This window comes from Protomyctophum bolini (assembly GCF_963924005.1).
Source record: "Protomyctophum bolini genome assembly, chromosome: 7".
Lineage (NCBI taxonomy): Eukaryota > Metazoa > Chordata > Actinopteri > Myctophiformes > Myctophidae > Protomyctophum > Protomyctophum bolini.
Genome location: NC_137868.1, coordinates 34,819,733 through 34,842,324, shown reverse-complemented (window position 1 = coordinate 34,842,324; position 22,592 = coordinate 34,819,733). Strand labels below are relative to the sequence as shown.

Below are 22,592 nucleotides of genomic sequence, written 5' to 3'. Positions count from 1 at the left end.
TAACTAAATACCAAACTCCAACACATAGGAAAAAATATTGTGTGAAGTGAGGTACATCATCATACATCATCACATTCTGGCCAATCACAAAGTCCTCACTTTTCTGTCCTCACTTTTTAAGCCCTTAGCCAATCAAATCATCGTATGGGGTACACACAGACACACAAAGCTGGGCATAGCCAATGTTTGTGTTTACACAAACCCTCAAACTGGACAGTCTAGCGCCCCTCAAAAATCACACCTGTGTGAAGTGAGTGGCGCTCTTATCATCATCGGTCATCATACATCATCTCATTCTCAACACATCTCCCACCCTATCACGCCCACCCAAATACAATTTGCGTCCTCACTTTTGTCATCAATGTTTGTGTTTACACACTTTTGTCTTCAATGTTTGTGTTTACACTGGACATAGTGTCAAAATAGTGTTGCAAATTGTGGATAACAAACAAGGTGACCTGGGTTTTAAACAGATGTTCCCCCTCAGCCTTATGTCACTGCATGTACCTTAGTCACATATTACCCTAAGTTATTAGTAGTCCTGTTACTCATTCTTGAATTCATGTACTATTAGTACAGTAGGCCTATGTTTTCAGCATATTAGTTTCAGCCCTAACCATTCATCCACCTTCCAATCTGTAGTTTTCCAACATTATCACTTTCTACCTAAGTAGGCCCTGTGTTCTCATGTTGGTCTTGTGGTCCTGCAGGATATTGCATCCAGTCCTGGCTGTGGTTCCCAGTCCTGCTGCGCCATGTCACCCTGGTGGCAAGGGCCTCCGTGCTTGTAAGTGCTACTGTATAAAACATCACTAAAGCTGCTTTGTATTCCAAATCAGTGAGACCTCAGTTTGTTTAACCAGCTTAGGTGGTTTGGGGATCTGGTTAGGATGCCTCTTGAGCGTCTCCCTAGGAGGTCCTTGATGCATGTCCCGCTGGGTCCCCGGGGCAGACCAAGGTAACCTGACTCCGCCGGATGGCGGCATCAGTGAGTTCCTCCTCCTGCACCCATCTGGTCTCTCTCGGGCAGAGACGATGCACTCCGATCAAATGCTGATGTACAGTACAGTACAGACTAGTACAGTACAGTACAGTACAGTACTACAGCACGAGTACAGTACAGCACCACTCACTTCAGACTGGTCTGATTTTTGAGCCCTTCCTATACATAGGTTTAATGTTTGTCTTTTGTTCAATGTTTGTTTTGTAAACGCATTGACAATGAAGGGAAAATGTATGTCATAATGTGTCATTTACATCATATTGTCTCTTTTACATCACCATTACATCACCTAATCAACATGCCCCTCACTTCACACGGGTGTGATTTTTGCATCTTATATAGGCCTATGATAACACAAACAAGAGTAAATCTTCTTTGGTTAATTGGTTCCTCAACACTGTGGCAACAAAGGTGCTGTGTAAGTAAGTCCTACTTCAAAACGCCTCTCCAGGTGCCCACATTCTGCATAATGAGTATACTTTCACTGACATATCGATATCTGTACCAGTGGCCTCTGTGTTGTAGCGTGACGATGTGTGAACTGAGTGGTGAAATCCCCCCCCCCCCCACCTCTCTCTCTCTCTCTCTCTCTCTTACTCTTAGCAGGCAACAGAGCATGCACTATCCCTCTCTGTTTCTGGCGCCCCCTACTGGTACTAATAAGTCATATACTCGTGCTCATGACCAATGATACATATAGGTACTCACGGACATTGCTGGTTGTAGGAGTGGTTGCACCACTCAAAAAGGAGTCAGGCAGAAGATTCTGGTCAGTTTTATTGAACAGGAATCTCTCTGTTTACAAGGCGCCATGCACGGGCATAAGGCCAGCAACAATTATGTGAAATATGCAGAACATTGTTTAACACATGTAATGAAAATGAAAGGTACAATGTATACTTTACTCCAGACAAGATAGACACCAAACTCATGACATACAGAAGGAGAGCAGAGCTCTCCCAAGGGCACTGCTGCTAAGAGGCTGCTGAGAGGTTTAGTGATAAGCACAGAAGATAGGAGATAGGACCCCTGGGGTGTTTATGACCATATCCCCACAAAGGGCCCTGTTATTACAGGCTTTCTAAAACAGCTCTGTTTCACTATACAGATATTAGCTTCAGGTTCTGCCTGTCTCAACAGCCATTTGTTGCCACGTCTTAAGGACAAATAAACCTCCGGTCTCATAATGTCCTAATCTCACAGTCCTTCAAGTTCTTACTATGCCTGTAAGTAAGGAGATGGAGCAAAGGCTGAGTTTACTTAGTTCAGAGTAGGCTACATTGTTTCAGATCCCATCCATCATTACTTTTGGTAATTTAAGTACATTTGATGCCTATACCTTTGTACTTTTACTCAAGTACATTTTTAATACCAGACTTTTACGTGTAACAGCGTATTTCTACATTGTGGTAGGCCCATTGATACTTTTACTTTATTATGTGACTTCCTCCGCCGCTGAATTCAATATTTAAGATTCTCTCAGCAGCAGAGCTAGGATCTACTCCGATGTGATATCTAATTAACTGATGTAGAACTATGTGAAGCTATTAAATTATGTGGTAAATTTAATGTAATCTTATGGAAGGGCCATGCCCAATTAAGTCCACTTAACCACTTTCTTTTCTTTTTTGTCGTTTTTTGCCTTTATTGATAGGGTACAGTAATTAGACAGGAAAGGGGTAGAGAGATGGGGAGTGACGTGTGGCAAAGGGCGTTGGGCTCGGGAGTCGAACACTCGACATAACCGCTTTCAACCTGGTATTGTGCATGTCATTATAGGTAGAAATATAATTGTGGAAAATATCACATCTACAAGCTAACAACATGGTGCGCCTCTTTATAACGGCTATTTTCGCTATTCTTGCATGACACGGTCGTGCGAGTAGAAAACAGCGATTGAAGTTTTTAAGCAGTGGTGTAAACAAGTAACTAATAATGTACATAAGTACTGTACTTACCGTAAGTACAATGTTGACATATCTTTTACTTTACTTGAGGTTAGGTGACCACCGAACTACAACATGACACCACGAGCCGCGGTGAAGAGCAAACCACCGCCACCGCTCCAGCCCTTCTCTCTGTTTTTACTCACCACCGATCAACGTTATTTCAGCTTGGTCACCTCACCACCGGAGCGGTGGTCACCTCACCACCGAAAATCCAAACTATGAATAGGCCTTCACTCCACTACAATTATTTCACTACAAGCTCACCATGTGTCACTTTGCGTTGTGAGCTTGTATATCTGGCTTCTAGCTTGAAGATCTGCTATTTTCAAAGGGATTTTACATTTGAAAACTTCTGCATAATGAGTATACTTTTGGTACAAATTTTGATGCCAATATATGCTTTTACTTTTACTGAACTTGTACTTGTAGACTATTTCTACAATAGGGCATTGATAAAAAAAAAGAAGTTCAGGCTTTGAGGCACAAATATTTACCCTATGCTTTGATGACACTACATTGCCCAGAGTTCCGTTCGCCTGTAGGTCAACACACACATGACACTTTTAGCTGCACAGCTCCACGCCACGGTGCTGCATATCATATTTCTGACTGGGCTGTTTGATTTTACCTCATTCTAGTAGATCGTAACACACATACTTACACCGTAATAGTATAGTTATTTGGATCCAGCTTGTGTTTGTAACGCTGTGGGGGTTAACGTTTGTAAAAGGACACACAAATGGAGAGTTTCCTTACAAGCTGCCAGGATTTACTGAAGGTAAACAATTGATCTTTATTGGATTATTTTACATATGAATGTTAATTATTGTTAAGAGAGGCTCGTGGAGGAGGATGTAGACTGTATTTATGTCCGTTAATTTTGGTATGTCCAGTCCAGCTGACCGCAGTGGGGCTGTGTGTTTACCAAGCCATGTCACAATACGCGTGTGTGTGTGTGTGTGTGTGTCTGACTGACTGACTGTGTGTGTGTGTGTGTGTGTGTGTGTGTGTGTGTGTGTGTGTGTGTGGTGCGGCGGCGTGCGTGTTGCGTAATATTGCCTGGTCATGCAGAATGTGCAGTGTATTGGTTTCATATAGTGGACCTCAGCCCCTGTCAACGCTGTATGTATGGCATGATGCAGCTTTACATTCTTATTAGCTCTGGGGGCAGAATCATAGAAGCATTAGAGCTATATGGACCAGAGCTACATTCTTATTAGAATAAAGCTGTGTGACACTGACTGTAGCATAGCATATGGATATGGACCGTACAAGAGGGAAATCAGGCCTCAGATAGATACACCTAGAGTAGATATAGACTATAGATAGATTGATTTAGCTACTTGAGTAATACTGTAGCAGTAATAGCAACTTATAATAAATATGTACATGTATACAGTACAGTAGTACCCAATGTTAGCCCTGGATCAAGACTTATCATAGGTGCATATTTGATCAAGTCTGACTTGATAAAATACACCTAGATAGGCCTATAGGAGGCCTTTGCTATGTTTCACCAGTTTCAATTGAAATAGGCCTTCACCCTCAGTGGGGCCTCTGAGCTCCGACTGACCGCCAGGCGTCAGTCAACCCCCTGCCACCCTTGTCTGTCTCTCTCTCTCTCTCTCTCTCACTCGCTCACTCGCGAAGAACCCAAAATGTTAAATTAAACCTATTTCCTGTTAATAACCTGGGTAAAATTTGCGGCATTCTGAGGTAAAGGGGAGAAACTTTATTGTGAAGGGACAACAGAATGAGGAAAGGTGTTGTTGATTGAACAGTCAAAACTATTTGTATCGATACACCTGTATCAACAGAATAATAATGTCATAGTTACGTATATATGGGGCCCCAGGCCCCATATTTGGTCTTGAAATGGGCCTCCAGATCCATAAGGCCGCCCCTATCATAGGCCTACCAAAGCAAAAGTCAGATATGTCGATAAAATACTAATGTGTTCTTCACTTTAATGTTGCAGCTGGTAAAGTTGGGGCTTGTTTTAAGTACTTATGTGCTGCGGTGCTGGGTTGCTTAACCTACTGTATAATAGATCATTATTTAAACTGAATGTCATTTTTTTAATAAATAATCTAAAATGTGCAAAAGCTATACTTTCCACAACTGGACGATACCAGCAAACGTCCTAAAAACATTATGAAATTATGATTCAGACAGGATTTTTAGGATTTAGAAGACATTCATACAATCGGCCCCATGTCTTGATGGGTTAATTCCTTCAGATACTTTGGAACAGACATATTATGGATCCAGGTTATCTTGACCTGGTCTTGGTTTACACAGAGGCACACCGCAACATCACTTTGTGTATTTGTGTGTACTCAGTACTCACTGTGTGTAGACTGTTGTTGTGTGTGTGTGTGTGTGTGTGTGTGTGTGTGTGTGTGTGTGTGTGTGTGTGTGTGTGTGTGTGTGTGTGTGTGTGTGTGTGTGTGTGTGCGCGTGTGCGTGTGCGTGCAAGCCTGGAAAACACTCACAGTATCCAATAACTCACCGGTATATGAGCTGCTCGGCCCGGCTTTTAGTGAGAATCAAATGCACCAGTGAGTTCATATTAGAACATTAGAGAGTGTGTGTTTAAAATTCACCAGTATTACCAACCAAGTACAATCGGGTATCCCGACATCCGTACTCCACTCTGTATAAACCATCATGATTCTGAACAACACCTATCCATTGCACAATGAACACATAACAATTGTATGCAGTGCATACAAAAATGTGTATATTGCTCGCCAATCGCCATGACTGTATTGTTAATGTTGACCTAGTGTCTGATGCAGTTAAAAAAATTATGCCATCCAGTGCAGCAATGTATAAACATTCAAGATTGTTACCAGATTTTTTTAGTTGTGCATGTGATCTTGATGTTGTTTTTGTTGACACCGGTCACAAGGAGGTCCTGTTTCTGGAGGTGGGCTGTGTCTTTGATTTGTTTGTACATGTCATGGACCAGGCATTTCAAGATAAACATTCTAAGTTACAGTGCCAACCATTACTTAGAATCATAACAAACCTTGGGTACCGATGTAGATTCTGTAAATATGATATTTGGAAGCCTGGGCATGTACATAAACTGACCACGAATGGCTTAACAATAGCTGGCATGAAAAGATGGGATAGCTTGCCTTTATCTTTGACAGGTAAAATCCAGTCTGTTAAAATGACCATACTCCCAAAGTTCTCTTACCTCTTTCAATGTATTCCACTATTCTTGCCTAAATCCTTTTTTAAGTCTTTAGATCAGATGATTTCAGCATTTATTTGGCGAGGTAAACAGCCCAGAATTAAAAATTCTGTTCTACAGAGGAGCCGTGATGATGGGGGGTTAGCTCTACCCAATTTCACTTATTATTATTGGTCAGCCAATGTTCAGAAAATGGCCTACTGGTTCCACTCCCCTCTAACTGACTGGTGTGTACTAGAATTTAAATCATGCCACTCAATGTCTCTCCCAGTAGTACTCTAAATTACCCCTATCTACATTTACCCAAAACCCAGTAGTGATTGCCACCATTAAGATTTGGTCACAGTTACGCTCCCACTTTATTTAAATTTAAGGATGGCTCTATAAATTGTCCCATACTTGGCAATCACCTATTCCCTCCCTCTATATCAGACGTAGCTTTCAAACAGTGGAAAGATAAAGGTCTTGTCAAATTCTCAGATCTCTATGAGAGAAATGTATTCAGTAGTTTTGAGAAAATTCGTACCAAATATGATCTACCCCACAATAATCTCTTCCGATACTTTCAAGTTAGAGACTTTGTTAAAAATCAATTTCCCTCCTACCCTGAGAAACCAGCAAATAAACCATGGGACAACTCGGCTCCTAATACTGTATCCTGGGCAAAGGGGCCATATTTCAGTGATTTACCAATCTCTTATGAGATTAAACATCCTCCCTATGGACAAAAATAGGAATAGGTGGGAGACCGAGTTGGGTGAAACGTTTCTTGATGAATGGTGGGATGGGGCTATTGATCGAGTCAACACATCAACATCATGTGCTAGACTAGGCCTTATTCAATTCGAAGTCTTTCATAGACTTCATTACTGCAAATCTAAACTTGCTACAATATATCCTGGAATTGATGATAGATGTGATAGATGTGCTCACACCAGCTAATCACACACACATGTTCTGGTCTTGCCCCAAGTTGGTACATTATTGGACTAAAATATTTGAGATCTTGTCTGATATATTTGAAGTTCGTTTGGAGCCCTCATCCCAGATCGCTATTTTTGGGGTACCATCAGATTTTGAATTTCTAACCCAGAAACAGTCTAATATGGTAGCATTTGCCTCACTGATAGCAAGACGTAGAATATTGTTGGGTGGAAATCCCCAACTCCCCCTTCTATAGCTATGTGGCTTAAGGATAAACTACACGGGTTCATCCTGATGTTCTGGGCATCTTTATAATGTTAGTGTTAGTAAAAAGCAGGTAAAAGAGTAACGTTTGAGGCAGACTAACATCAGTCACTCTACAGTTCACATGTAGTAGAAGAGGTGCAGGTTTACCCCGCAGCTATGTCGGCTCCGCCTACAGGAAATACGTAAGCTGCGCCCATGAGACCCGTTTCTGAATTCGTCTAATTTGAGTAGAACTGTATAGTGTGACTTTGATGATTTTGGACACAGCAGATGTTTGAGGTTGTACAACATGCTATGTGCTCCCCAGGGGAACGGAGACGGCAGTCAAAGGTTCCATGTCGTTCTCGGGAATGAGGCATGTGATCTGGACTCCATGGTGTCTGCTCTGGCCTACGCCTTCTTCCTGTTTAAGGTAAGACTCTAAAGCCAATCGCATCACAACAAAGGTAACCATTAGTCATAATCTCGCAATCACCTAATTTAGGGCTGTTCTTCATCTGATTCTTCAATATACATGTTTTCATTGGATCTTTAAACAGTGCTTTATTCTGTTACTCACAAATCAGATTCAAGTATATAAGTGCATTATCAAATATGGAGTTACATTGTTGACGAAGTTTAGGGAAAACCTTTAAGGATTTTTTGCTGTGTTTTTCTGAAGGAAAAGAAAATGCGTCCAGTCTGCAAGGACTTTTACTCTATTTTTCTCTCTCACTCTCTTCTTCTACACCCTTAACCCCCCCACCAGACCCAGCCCAGTGATAAGCCCTTCCCCCTGCCCATGTTGAACCTGGTCCAGTCAGACTTGGTGCTGCGCAGTGACAGCATGTTCCTGTTGAGACAGTGTGGTCTGGACCCGGACCTGCTGCCCTTCAGGGAGCAGCTGGACCTCCGGCGCCTGCACCGCCTCGGCCTGCTGCAGCTGACCCTGGTGGACCACAACGTCCTGCCCAGGTAACGCACTGGCACACTGACACACTGACAGACTCACCACCTGCCCACCAGTTAACTGACGCAATGAACACACTGACCACCAGCTAACTGACACACTGACAGACTCACCACCTGCCCACCAGGTAACTGACGCACTGAACACACTGACCACCAGCTAACTGACAGACTCACCACCTGCCCATCAGGTGACTGACACACTGACCACACTGACCACCATCTAACTGACACACTGACAGACTCACGACCTGCCCACCAGGTAACTGACGCACTGAACACACTGACCACCAGCTAACTGACACACTGACAGACTCACCACCTGCCCACCAGTTAACTGACGCAATGAACACACTGACCACCAGCTAACTGACACACTGACAGACTCACCACCTGCCCACCAGGTAACTGACACACTGACCACTGGGATCAGGGACTGGTTCTTTTGAGGAACCGGTTCCTACTTTGAGGAGCCGAAACGGCAGAACCCATTCCCAGATTAGTTTCACTGCGCTGTAAAAGTCTGTAGTCCTCCTTCATTTGCGCCTGTTAGCTGTGGCGATCTATATCACGTCTTTCCAGTGGTTGGCACAGGCAGTAGAGTGCAGCTGTGCAGCAGCATTTGCTTCGGCCAGGTCATCTCCAGCACATTGTGGAGCGTAGCATCATGAGCGTATCTCATGATGTGTTCCATGGTTTGGGGTTTTCCACATTTGGTTTGGCCAGGATGTAAATGTCAAAACAGCCATTATGGACCAAAAACAATACAATATCTGTCTGGAGTAGCAAACATATTTGAGCCTTATAATGAAGACAACACAGGCTATTAAGTGTATATTAGCATATCAAAATTACCAAATATAAATTAATGTAAACAAGCATTCATTAAATATGATAACTTCTCGCAGCAGTTCAAACACTTTGTGTGTTTTATAGTTTTGTTATTTTTATCCACAACTGTCTAAACAGAATGGTGTAGCGTTAGCTATCTCTTTTATTAGGGTCTACAGGAATATAATTGACAATGTTTGTGAGAGGGAAGTTATCTTTATTTCTTTTCACCATCTGCCATATGCTGTACTTTTCGATAACGGTGAGACAGAGGCAAGAAAGGTTGACATAGAGCAGGGGAAAGAAACACTGCAAACTGCCAGCAGTGAAATCGGGGACACGCTGAAGAAGGCATTTTATTTAGCGTCCATTTGGTACGCGCCCTAACTGTTCAGCTTTGGGATGACATGATCTTTATTGTTGCGCTATAGAGACTCATATGGGCCGGGGCAGGGGAGTGTTGAACAGGAGGAGTAGGATGGAGGCCCTATGTCATCCCGTTAGGGGCTCCTCCTCACGGGCAGGTGAGCCACATAGAACAGCAGTGGCAACACAGAATGAGTGGGGAGGGATTAATTGGCTAAACTGAGAGAACGTAGGGGTAAAAATACTAGAATTGGCTACTGTAAGTAAATAAATAATATAATGTTATAATACTCTAAATAAACTTTAAAAAAATCACTCGAGCTGAAAATACCCATACAACAACACAACATATGTCTGATTCCTGTATTGTTTTGTTTAATTTTTTTTTAAATATATTTCCAATATGGTGATATCATATGGTTCATGGGCTTTGTATCACATTGTTAGTTGCCTGGTGTTTCAACCCGTTTATCAATTGCTGTGAAGTCAGACTTAAGTAATACTTTGTTTATGCATGGGGGTAGCGGTGTGTGTATGTCTGTGTCAGTCTGTCTGTCGACTTGTCAGAAATGTAAACAGCACGTGGTACAGACCAATGTGGGGAAGACCAATGTATTCAATTCAAACATCAACAGCATACAAATTTAACACAAATGCATATAAAAATCATGACTCATCAACAAATACAAAACACTAGCCTATACAACGGAAAAAAAGGAAAAACGACACCTCCTTTCTTAGGAGAATTTGCATTTACCTCCCCTAATTGTAGTCTCCTGATATTTTCTCAGGCCAATTTCGAAATAATCTTTTAATGGTCTGTCTGTGTGCATTCATGTCACCCAATTAATTACTGCCAAAACCTCATATCTCCATATTTCATCATTCTCGTAACAACTTAACAACATTAAGTAACAACTAACAACATTGGAAAACTACCCCTTGCCCTCCATTTTCTGAAAACAAACGGATTTGGGATATACAAGATTTCCAACGGGCATGCCTTTAGACAACATGGATGTTGTCAACTTGACTCTGTCCACATGGGTGGGTGGGTGGTGGTGGGGGGGGGGCCTTCGCTTCACCGGGGAGTTTCGCCGTTTTAGGCTCCTTCAGCTGTCTTTTGCTTCTAATTTCCGCCGCTTGCAGTGGTAATTGTCTCCACCAGGCCGAAGGCATGGGGAGCAGCAAGGGTCCGTGGCCCGACGCGGCTGTCGCCAGGGCTCTTGGAAACGCCCCCCAGCCACTGCGTTAGTTTTACTGAGGTTAGGTTTAGGTATCGTTTTACTGAGGTTAAGGTTAGGGTTAGGTTTAGGTATAGTTTTACTGAGGTTAAGGTTAGGGTTAGGTTTAGGTATAGTTTTACTGAGGTAAAACCATGGTCAAGTCAATCATTAGTAGGCTAATCACTCTGAGAAGTGCATGCGTGGATCGAGTTCCTTTTCCCCACAATGGGGTTTTTAACGCGCAGTCTCTCTCACTCTCTCTCTCTCTCTCTCTCTCTCTCTCTCTCTCTCCACCCAGCATGCATGTGCGCGCTGCTGCAATGTCTGTGAGTAATAATAATAAAATCATTGCGGGCGCGGGAGGGAATGAGGCTGGGCTGAAATTCCACGGGAGCAGGCGGGAGTGGGATCAATAAATCACTCCCGCGCAGGGCTCTACGACGCGGCGGTCGGTCGGTAAGTCCCACGTTCGGTCAGCAAGTCGGACTTACCGACCGACCCGTCGGACTTACCAACCGACCTCGGATTTACCGACTGCCGCGTCGGACCACGGACAGACGCGTCGGTCGGCTCAAATGGATCTCGCCCTCCCTCATGGGGAGAGAGTATGTTTTGCACTCCATCCATGTGTGTGTCCGTGTGTGTGTGAGTCTGTCCGTCCGTCTGTTACCAGCTAATCTCCAGCACCGTTAACTAGCCAAATTTTGCACACACACTTTTGAAAAACACATTTTTTAAATATTACTCCTCCAGATTCTGTCAAACTCCCGCAAATCATTACACACTATCTCTATAGTCATGTGTTCAAGCCGGAACTATCCGATATTTCATAATCCTAATTGGCTAATGATGGCTTTCAAATTTTGCAGGATTGGCCCGTTTTGAACAAAAACCAACCAAATCATGAATGCAGCATGCAATTTACATGAAATCTTTCACAGACTTTCCTACTAGGCTGAGTAATGTATAGGAATATATTCCACCCTTTTCACATTGGTCTATTATAGCGCCACCAGGAGGCCACAACCTGACCTGCCCTGGTGGAGACCTGAGACCACTTTATCTAATTCTAATTCTAATAGTCTTCTTTCACTTTCTTCCCACCATTTTGTCCCCCCCACCCCCACGGTTGGTGCCCAGCTTGCTGACAACTTTTCAAACTGCTGTCCCCCATTTTGCGCATGTCATTATAGGCAAAAATGTTGTTAGTTTTTTTTCCCTCTAACATTTCCAAAAATAGGTTGGAATGTATTGATGTCTGGGGAGTCGAGTAAGAGTGCATGCCATCTAAATAAGGCTATAGTCCTTCCTGCAGCTGGCCGGTTGTTTGAGTCCGACCCGAAGCGCTTTTGCTGCATGTCATCCTCCTTTTCTCTCTAGTGCCTTGTGCCTCTCTGTCGCTCATCTGCCTGAAATAAAGCACATAAAATGCACATAAATCCTAAAAAAACAATGTATTGATGTTTGTACCCATAGAAAACTAATTGTGTGCATCTCGCAAGTCGATCCGGTGTTTGTGTAGCAAAGTCAGTCCTTCTCAAACTTTTACATTTCAAGTTCCCCCGTAACACCCGTGACTTGTACACACACTCAGAGTTACTGACCTGCTCCCTTCTGCCCACTTTAACATAACACTGCCATAAGTGTTTGGTATGTGAATGTGGGAAGTGAGGACGCTGACTGTTCGCCGCTTCACCTCCCAATGTATGAATGAATGAACCATTGTAAGCGCTTTGAGTAAGCACGTAGTGCATAGAAAATAGCTAGAAAAATAGCTAAATAAAGAATCATTATATAAGTAATTGTTAATTTCATTTTATCTAGTTCAGTCTAGATTTTGTACAGCTTACTGTTTGATAGTACTATTGTATAGACTGATGCTCAGTTCTTTGTTGACCTGTGATCCTAGTTTACTGAGGCACTACACTGTCTCTCTGTTCTCATTTGAATATTTGCATCTACTGTATGTATGTGTTTACCTTGCTTGTTGTAAGTCACTCTGAATATGAGTGTCTGCTAAAAGCTAAATGCCTAAATTGTAAGTCATGCATGTCAACTCCTCCCTGATCCATCATTACAATTCCCAGCAAACAGTCGCAGTGTTTCACATCACCCTGCTCTGGAGAGCCTAAACATTTGAACCCTATTTTGGGCATGTCATTATAGGAGATTTAGACACACACTGGGCTGGCACACATGTACGCACACGTCACACACGCACACACGTGGCCATCCTCTTGCAGAGCCAAGCCATTAAAAAACAAACTCACGTGAAATTGAGAGCAAAAAGTCAAATGGAAATACTTTGCTCATACATTCACATTCACTGAACATTTACTGAAAATGGGCAGAAGCTCACCATGTATCGCAAAGCATTTGTAGTTTGGCAATTTTTGCCGAAGAGGTTTGGTGTTGAGGGTAGAAAAAGCAAAAGCAAAACGAATATGGAGAGTTTTAAGTGGTACTAACTGCTGTCTGGTAAACCAACAATGACCTTGAGTCAGTTCCTGCGTTCTGTTGCAGCTGTAGTCATTATCATGTATTTTGGTGACACCTAGTGGTTTCTTTAATTAGTCCATAGCCTCAAGGCAGCTACATGCTCCCATTTTAGGTGATTACCTAAAAGTGGAGTATGTGTCGCCGTCCACTTAGTCTTATCATGAAAGCTTTAACCACAAAAACCCCAGAGTCCCTATTTTTGGCATAAGTGAAAACTCTACAAAATAGCCTAGACCTATATGCCTAATTTCTACTATACTGTTAAGTCAGAGCTTCTATTGCAGTTGTTCTCAACGTAAGATCTGGGGACCCCCACACGACCTTAACTGGGTTTCAGCCGAAGGGAGGGGGGGGATGTGTTAATATAGCATAAAAATCTGTTTAGCTACATCAGTTATTGGGAAATAGCTGATCTATTATATTCTATAAGGTCACGTGTCGAGATGGAGGCTTTGTAGTAGAAGTTTGTTTGTTTGTGTGCAGTTCTGATGGTGACCTTGAGGGGGCAGTAGTAGAGGTCATCGACCACCACCTGCTGGAGAGAGACCCCTCCCCCTCCTGCCCGGTTACCGTGGAGACAGTGGGCTCCTGCGCCACGTTGGTAACGGAGCGCATCATCCAGAAGGCTGTGGACATCCTGGACCAGCAGCTAGCGTTACTACTGTATGGTAAGACTTTACTGTACTGGTCTCTATAGACCAGCAGCTAGCGTTACTACTGTATGGTAAGACTTTACTGTACTGGTCTCTACTATGGACCAGCAGCTAGTGTTACTACTGTATGGTAAGACTTTACTGTACTGGTCTCTATAGACCAGCAGCTAGTGTTACTACTGTATGGTAAGACTTTACTGTACTGGTCTCTATAGACCAGCAGCTAGTGTTACTACTGTATGGTAAGACTTTACTGTACTGGTCTCTATGGACCAGCAGCTAGTGTTACTACTGTATGGTAAGACTTTACTGGTATCTACTGGTCTCTATAGACCAGCAGCTTCGATCAAAGGTTGATCAATACTCGAAAATGGTATTAATCCCAGGCTACTACTGTATGGAAAGACAATAGGACTTTAAGTTAACACCAGTAGCGGTATTCTCCTTCAGCGTTCTGAGAAAACGGCGAGGTTCAATGCGTTGTCTATGGCGAGGAGTGACCGCCGTTTCCTTCACTGCGGCAGGAGGCGGAACCAGGAAAAAGGGGTGCAAAGTTGAGGCTGCCTGGAATTCAACCGATTCACTCCGTTCAGCAGATTTAAGAAAAAGTTTAACTTTAACTTTTACTTCTCAGTCAGGCCGTCTCCAGAATTCCAACGTACAGTAGGCACGTCATTGCTGATTGGATAGTGCTCAATCGTCATCTGTATATCTCTGCGGTCTGGAAGAAACCACCTAACTCCAAGGAAATGAAAAAACATTAATCTCAAGTGGTGCACTTTTTAATGTTTTAATTCCATTTTTTCAAAATGGTTACAATATTGTACAAAGACATAAAGGGTGTTCAATAGCATTGATTTATGGAAGAAAACAAAATCATAAACCTCAAAAATGGGGTTAGGAACCTTTCTTCTGGACAGAAACGTGTACATCTTAATAAGCATGAGCAGCAGTTGTATCTGATTGACTGTAGTGTAACTTTGTGTGTGTGTGTGTGTGTCAGGTACCATAGTATTAGACTGTGTCAACATGGCTCCAGAAGCAGGGAAGGTGACTCCTAAAGACAGTCAGATCGCTGCCCTGCTGGAGACGCGCTTCCCCAGCCTGCCACCGAGAGGCGCTCTCTTCCAGTCCCTCCAGAATGCCAAGTTTGATGTCTCAGGTAAACTGGCTGATTGTGTTGATCCATGTTGTCCATATGGACCCTAGCGCTATTCTGTGTTTTACACATGAGATATTGATCAGGCTTCTGTGGCCCGTGCACAAATCAACTTAAACTACACTTATATCAAAACACAACGACATATAGTGAGTTCTCAAATGTCTGCAGATGATGGTGATCAGATTCCAAGTTCTGTCATGAATTCCCCTGGGGAAATGGCTTGCTATGTTTAATCATCTTGTGAAACGGTAAATAAGTAGTCCTGTTGAGACCATTATCTGTCACATGGAGCTCTGTGGAAAGTCCATGCTGTTTCTAGCGTTTTAATAGAAAATCTAATTGCCATCCCCTCAGGTGACAAGTTGTTGTTTACTAATTTGCACCACTCAGTGAGCACTGAGACTTACTGTCCTGGATGGCATTATTTGTGAATTCTATCCACAAGACGTGATTGTGATTAGCAAAATTATATTGACTGGTTAACTCAAACGTTTTAATTTCAAAGGCCCCCATAACTTGAGAGTGTACTCATATGGAACCAATTTGGTTCCTTTTCTACTGTCTACCCTGTAAGGGTCCATTTGGAATCCCCCTACTTTGAGAACCACTGGTATATTGTCATGTTCAACTAAGTATACCTAGGGTTTTAGTGGCTAAGGACATCGTCTCTGTCGGGTGGAAACCCCATACATATCCAAACTGTTACTTTTCAGGATTGAAATTCAACAATAGCAAAAGTAGCAGATCTACAAGCTCAAAATGGGCCACTTTGAGCTTTTTGTAAATTAAGTATTAATTTACCAAAAAAACACAAAGTGTGTTGTGTTGTGTCATGTACACACTCCCAACTCACATCAGAGCTGCCCCCACCTTTGAAATGTTCAAAAGCACACTCAATGTGCATATGTACGGTGCTGTGTGTGTCACAGGTTTGAGCACCCGGCAGATGTTGCGGAAGGACATGAAGGCAGTGGCAGAAGGAGACTTGAACCTGGCCATTTCAGTTATATACATGACCCTGGAGGTAAGAACTTCATACAGTATATACATATTTTATATAGTTGTAGTCAGGCAAAAACCTCTCAAAAAGTTTTTTATTTATCGATGTATAACTAGTTTATGTTTTTTCATAAATTAACTTGATCATACTCAGGGGTGCACAGTGTATACTGACTCAATGTTATGCTGCATTCACACGGGCAGATGCAACAGATGCAAAGCTACACTAGTACACCTATAGTCACAGACAGTGTAGTCGTTAAGCAGCAGGAGGATCCCACTGTCCGTTTATCACTAGCACAACCACAAACGTCCAACACATATACAATGAATTACTCACCTAATGCTGCCTGCAGGTTCCATGTTTAATTCCAGCGTGTGTAACCTACATTGTTTAAGTGACGGATAGTTTTCATATTGTAAATATGGTGGCTAACGTGGTTTAGCGACTAGCACTTTGACAGCTAAGCTCACCGATAACTTTCCGTTTTAAAAACTGTCATCTAGCTTGTTTACAACTGAAACGCACTTCCTGTCCTCTGACTTCCTCATCAAAATATGAGCCACTTGTAATGATTAGTCAACACTAGTTTTATTTCTAAGTCTACTTACAGGACGTTAACATCTCATTTGAGTGCCTTTTGAGTGCCTGTCAGCATTCTCTAAATCCCTGTCTCTCAGCTGTCATGCCTTTGATCTACCGCGCACCAAACGTTTTGACGACGCATGCGCACTGGCGCACCGCTTGTGTGAACCCCTGATCATACTAGACACTAGACAGTACTAGAGCATCACAAAAGAAATAGCCAATCTGAAAGCTCACAACACGTCACAGGGGTGCCGTGGCTCAGGGGTAGAGTGGCCAGATGGTAACCGCAAAGTTGCCAGTTCGAACAGAGTTAGTGTCGAAGTGTCCTTGAGCAAGACACTGAACCCCAAATTGCTCCTGATGTGCTGGTTGGTGCCTTGCATGGTTTCCGCCGCCATTGGTGTATGAATGTGTGTAAGAATGGGGATGTAATCCACAATCTATGTAAAGTACCATTTACATCTCTGTTTGTGGGCATGTAGATATTTTTATTTATTTATTTGGAAATTGATTTTAAATATTTGAAATTCTTTAATCTTTTAATGAAAGTTCCAAAATGGGATTGACAAATTGCTTGTAGAAAGCCTGAGTCATAATGGATCATGCAGGAGTTTACATGGCAGAGGTGATGACTTTAGATTGGGTTTAGAATAGATTTGTCACAGTAGCAGTTTACTTGTAAGAGTCTACCATTGGATCATTGGAGACCTCCATCTGAAGATTTTGTGCCAAGAACTCCAGAAGGGATACAACTTGTGTTTCATAATTTTTCTTTGAAAATAGCCGATCTACAAGGTCACAACATGCCTCATCGCAATGCGTTGTGAGCTTAAAGCTGGGCTAATTTCAAATGGCCTATGTATGAAATACGGTTAAATTGGTTAAACAGATTTTGTGCTTTACTGGGGACCCCTTGGAACCCCTTCAAGAACCCCTGGGGGTCCCCGGACCACACTAGGAGAACCACTGCAACAAGACATTAACCACTTAAACTCCAAATCATTTGTTGTACTGTGCATCAAATAGCAGAAACAGCCGATCTACTACATCTTACTTATTGCATGGGCTACTTTTGCTTATTGTTTGTATATTTTGCCGAATGTTCACCTGTTATCACATCATGCCCACACTAGGCTTAACCCTGATGAGTCAGCATTGTCATGTCACACCCTGCTGTCCTATCGGAGCTCTACGTCACACCGACACACAAAGACTCATCACACCCAACCATGGAATGTTCCACTAATGGATGACCCAAACCTGTTTCGCTGGCTTTCTGTTAACTTTATAATTAGAACATTTTAAACAACGTAATGAAAACAATGATGGTCTAGAAGACATTTCTCCTAATCACAAAGGTTCATCAGCTGGCAATTAAGGAAACCCCAGGGGTTTCATACAACAAATGATCATGTTCAACTTCAATATTCAGGTCTTTTATACGTCAGACAGAGAAATTATTGTGCAACATTGTGGATAGAAATGGTAACAGAAGGGAATTTCAATGCCTTCAAACAGCTACAGTATTTTACAACTTTTTGTTTAGGCAAATGAACAAATAGCAGCCCGAGGAAGAGTTATCATACTCGAAACGTGTCGCTGAGTAGTCTGTAAGGTTTTGAGCCAATAGTTTGCCTATACAAAAAGATGTTTGAAGGCATTACAAGTTACAACTAACAAGTTACAGTGGTCTCCCTCCTGTAATTGTTTTTTGTGGTGCAACTTTGTAGTAACTAAAATAAAATAAGATTCAAAAACGTTTTCTGCATCTCAGTGTAGTGTACCTGCACCTGTTAGGGCAGTAGGTTAAGGTGGTAATTGAGTGGGTGTGTGATGTCCTACATGTAGCTGTTCTATTGAAGTTACAATGTGTGCAAAGGCCTGGTAGTTAGTTCTGTGAGGTTGGGCATGAGACCAATAGGCTCAGCACGCACAGCAGCCATTTTGGACAGAACTCTTCCTACTTCTGGGCCCTTCCCTACTTTTTGTATTGTATTTATTATAGTGTACAGTGGTTCTCAGACTTTAATTTCAACAACCCCCATAACTCTGAGTGTACAAATGGGACCAAATGGACCCTTACATTTGTACATTCTCAGAGTTATTGGTATTTGAGGTTGTACTGGGCAGAGGACCAGGCGTGAATGACTGTGTGATTACAAAAAAACCCTCCTCCCTCCCATGCTCAGGAGTTTCTCCAAAGAGCAGATCTGGATCAGGATCTGAGCTCCTTCTGTCATAAACATGGCTACGATGTGCTGATAGCCATGACCATCGCCTTCAACAACCAGCAGCAACCATTCAGACAACTGGCTGTGTACAGCCACAGTGCCCTATTCAGAGAGGAGGTAAGAAATGCTCACACAACTACAAATTAGGGTATTTATCCCATTAAAACAGGGAAAGCATCTGTGTCATTTTAGATTGTATTTCCTTTGTGCCATGCTATGAGCGTGTCCATCTGCTTTTAACTTAAAGCACATATTTTGGATCCTATTGTTCACTGAAGTGTGAAACGTGGACTGACTAAGTAATCAAGTGTGGGCGGTTCTGGACAACCGTGTATCCGACCGACGAGGCCAGGCACTGCACTCGGTGGTAAGGAGTTCTTCCCTGTCCCCAGTTAACCCCTGGCGGTCAAAAAACCTTAGGTTTCGTTTTTGGTGGCCCAGACTTCATCCAATCAGGATAGAGATAGGGGCCTTCCGCCAATCATGCTCGAGCGGGGACGGGCCTTGGCGTGAATGCTGTTGGCCTGTCGTGCGTGCATGTGCACATCTTGTTACTGGGGCGGATTGGGGGGTTTTCCAAATCACCCAAATCAATGAATGCTCCTTTAAGTAAAGATTGTGAGTACTTCCAGTCCACCATTGATCACCTGTGTGCTGCTCTCAGGTCAGCCAGGCTCTGGAGGACGGCCGGCCCAGCCTCAGCCTGCGTCCAATGAGCAGTCCCTATCCCCGCGTCAACGCCTATCACCAGGGCAACGCGCTGGCCTCGCGCAAGAAGCTCCTCCCCATCGTTAAGGACTTCCTCAGGGGGCGGGAGGTGGGCGGAGCCTGTCTCCAGGGAGACGAGGAGGACACTCAGTTCCCGCCCACCCCCATGAACAGTCTGGTGGAAGGCTGCCCGTTGGACGCTGGCCTGCCCCTCGCCATGAATGCCCTGCAGGAAAAGTTCAGTAAGATGGCCGACACGCGCTGACCTGCACGTCTGACGTCCGGACGGTCTCAACACCACCAGTGAGACTCTGATTCACGCCGTTTTACAATCAGTACAACTGTTGTTAAGACTATTAGAGACTTTTATAAACCATTTTTAAGCTGGCGAGATAAATTATGCTGTTATTTACACACACACACACACACATACAAACCAAACAGTGGTGGAAGAAGTACTCAGATTTTTCCTCAAGTAAAAGGAGCAATATTACAAGATCTAAAATACCAACCTATATTCAAAAGTTTACTTGAGTCATCAAAACAACATATCAAAATGTGTCAATCTTTGTAGAAAATATCTTTCTACAATATTAGAGCTTGTAGAACGGCTACTTTCGAGTAGATTACGTATAAACTTAAGAGGTTCGTTTTGTATTTCTAAATCTACGTTTTCAAATGATTGATTTTAAGTACAGTTTGTGAGTATATGTACTTAGTTACTTTCCATCACCCACACACACACAGGTTTGGTTTTGAGGTTCATGTGCCAGCTTACCTCTCTATATTGAAGCTACAATCTGTACGTTTCTACGTCCTCTGCCAACATTCTGAGGTGATTGAACAACAAAGATGGCGGTCCAATTCAAATAACTTTATTTACAGTACAGTAAGTGTCACTATGTCTCAATGGCAGATGTTCTAGTTCTGTTATGTATTGTTCCATACAGATTGGTTAAATACTAATGTTTAATTAATTAAAATAAGTTCCGGATTGTAGCTTTAAAGTGTGTCTTTATGTAACTACTGTACTGTATGTAGGATTTCTATGACATCAGCAGATGGGTTCATAATGACTGTAGTGTTTAATAATAAGCAGACCCGACTGTATATCAGTGATTCTCAAGCTGTGGGGCTGGGGCCCACTGTTGGGCCGTGAGGACATTGCAAGTGGGCCCCCAAATAATTGGTAAAACACTGAGATTTGGATGATAATATAACATAAATATTTATTTATATTAACATGTCATGATATTTCTAATTAAAAAAATAGTTTTCATTGTGATATCGATACAGATCCAAGCCAAAACACAATGGATTAATCATTCAAATAAAACAGTCTGTAGTGGTCAGATGGATGGGTGTCTGTGAACACTTTTTGAGATTTTCAAGTGGGCCCCGAATCCAGACAAAAAGGTTGAGAACTGCTGCCCTTACGTGTTACTTTGGTTAGTTTTGCTCCCATGCATCCTGCAGACAAACATGAACCAACATCATTAGCTGTAGATGATAGTAGCTGTTAAGGTAGCAGATGTCAGTGGCATGTTGTTAGTGGGAAAACCTTGGGTTTTAAGTCTATTTCTCCCAGCTGGCATCAATCTTCACCAAAGCTGATAGTGATATAAAAGTGACATAGAGTTAATTTCAGCTGAAATGCCATTCTGTATAAAGCAACCTAGAATGTGTGCTTTATTTTTTTTATTTTTTTGAGACCGGAGGTCGATTCTATACAAATGCCTTCAGTAGTTCTCACACTTTCAAGGTTTTTCAATAATAGTGATGTTCTGTGAAGCTTACATCTGCTATTTTTGAACGGCCGGTTAACCCTGTTTAATGGGTTAATCAATGGATTGAAGTTTTAATGGATTCTCAATCCATTCAAAGTGTTGAGAGTTAGTGTTCGAGTGGCTACAGGGGTGAAGTCCCTGTCTGTCCATGCAAAACTAAGGTTTGGTAACCTCCCTGGTGGTGGCGCACCCAGCTTGGCTGGGTGTCCATAGTATGCAACTATGCACCAGTGCCTCCTCTTACAGGTGGCTGACAGGATGCCCGTCATTGGGGGATGCTGTACTGTGAAGAGTAGAGTGTTCCTACACCTACACTACACACACAGTGCTTCCCAAAACGGTTGGATTTGTAAGACAGCCATAACTCAGAGAAGATACACATGTACTACGGGTCCTTTTGGTTCCATGTAGGGATGTCCCAATCACGTTTTCCAGATCCGATTCCGATAATTTGATTTTGAGTATCTGCCGATACCGGTTTTTCCCGATCCTATATTTATATTTTTATAGAACACTTATGCCATATCACAATAGAATAATATCCAGTCTAATATCATGATATGGATATAATATTGATACAAGGATATCAGGATGATTCCTGTGTCGGATCACGTTTTTTATAATTTGAAAATAACGTGATCGACACCGATTTCCGATCACGTGATCGCATCGGGACAACCCTAGTTCCATGTGTATCCTCTCCGAGTTACAGACCTGTAAGGGTCCATTTAGATTACTAGGGCCATGTACCCCCAGAACTCAGACTGTACCGTTTAGTTTTTACGCTCTCAGAGTTACAGACCTGTTGGGAGCTCATTTGGTACTATCAATCATTTTGCCTGGGGACCTCCTGCAACCCCGTCAAGGACCCCTGGGTGGTCCCGGGGCCCCACTTTGAGAGCCACTGTTGTATTTGATGCAGGACAATCATTACAAAGTGAACCTATGTAACTGTATACATGTATTGAATCGACAGGCAAACAGACTGATTCTCAATTCTGATTCTGTATTCTCAATACAAATATTAAAATCAACTTTATTTGTAGTGTGACTGTTGTTTTTTTGCCACTGTTTCTCCCTCAGTGTGAGAGGGAGCTCATTCCAGTATTGACAACCTTTTATGGACCGTACATTTTGACTGAAGGTAGACTTTCTGCCATGGACCTCACAGTCACCCCTGGATGATCGAGGAACACAGCACCTACATATGGGTTTTTATCCAACCTGCTCTTGAATTTTTTCAAT

General features: G+C 42.7%; 1 protein-coding gene across 1 annotated transcript; it reads left to right on the top strand.

The window, feature by feature from the left end:
* The first annotated feature begins 3,526 nt into the window (after positions 1 to 3,526).
* prune (prune exopolyphosphatase) lies at positions 3,527 to 22,392 on the top strand. Its single transcript, XM_080767748.1, has 8 exons — positions 3,527 to 3,730; positions 7,656 to 7,760; positions 8,097 to 8,302; positions 13,702 to 13,886; positions 14,875 to 15,033; positions 15,963 to 16,057; positions 18,811 to 18,969; positions 19,517 to 22,392. Exons 1-8 carry the CDS (start codon positions 3,692 to 3,694, stop codon positions 19,823 to 19,825), a joined length of 1,257 nt encoding a protein of 418 aa, XP_080623874.1. The 5' UTR covers positions 3,527 to 3,691; the 3' UTR covers positions 19,826 to 22,392.
* Positions 22,393 to 22,592: the final 200 nt, after the last annotated feature.

Excerpts from the sequence above, each read along its gene's own strand:
- prune (XM_080767748.1), top strand. The coding sequence starts at position 3,692 with ATGGAGAGTTTCCTTACAAGCTGCCAGGATTTACTGAAG. Across the intron at positions 7,761-8,096 it reads ACGCCTTCTTCCTGTTTAAG|ACCCAGCCCAGTGATAAGCC; the intron begins GTAAGACTCTAA and ends CCCCCCCACCAG. Across the intron at positions 15,034-15,962 it reads TGCCAAGTTTGATGTCTCAG|GTTTGAGCACCCGGCAGATG; the intron begins GTAAACTGGCTG and ends TGTGTGTCACAG.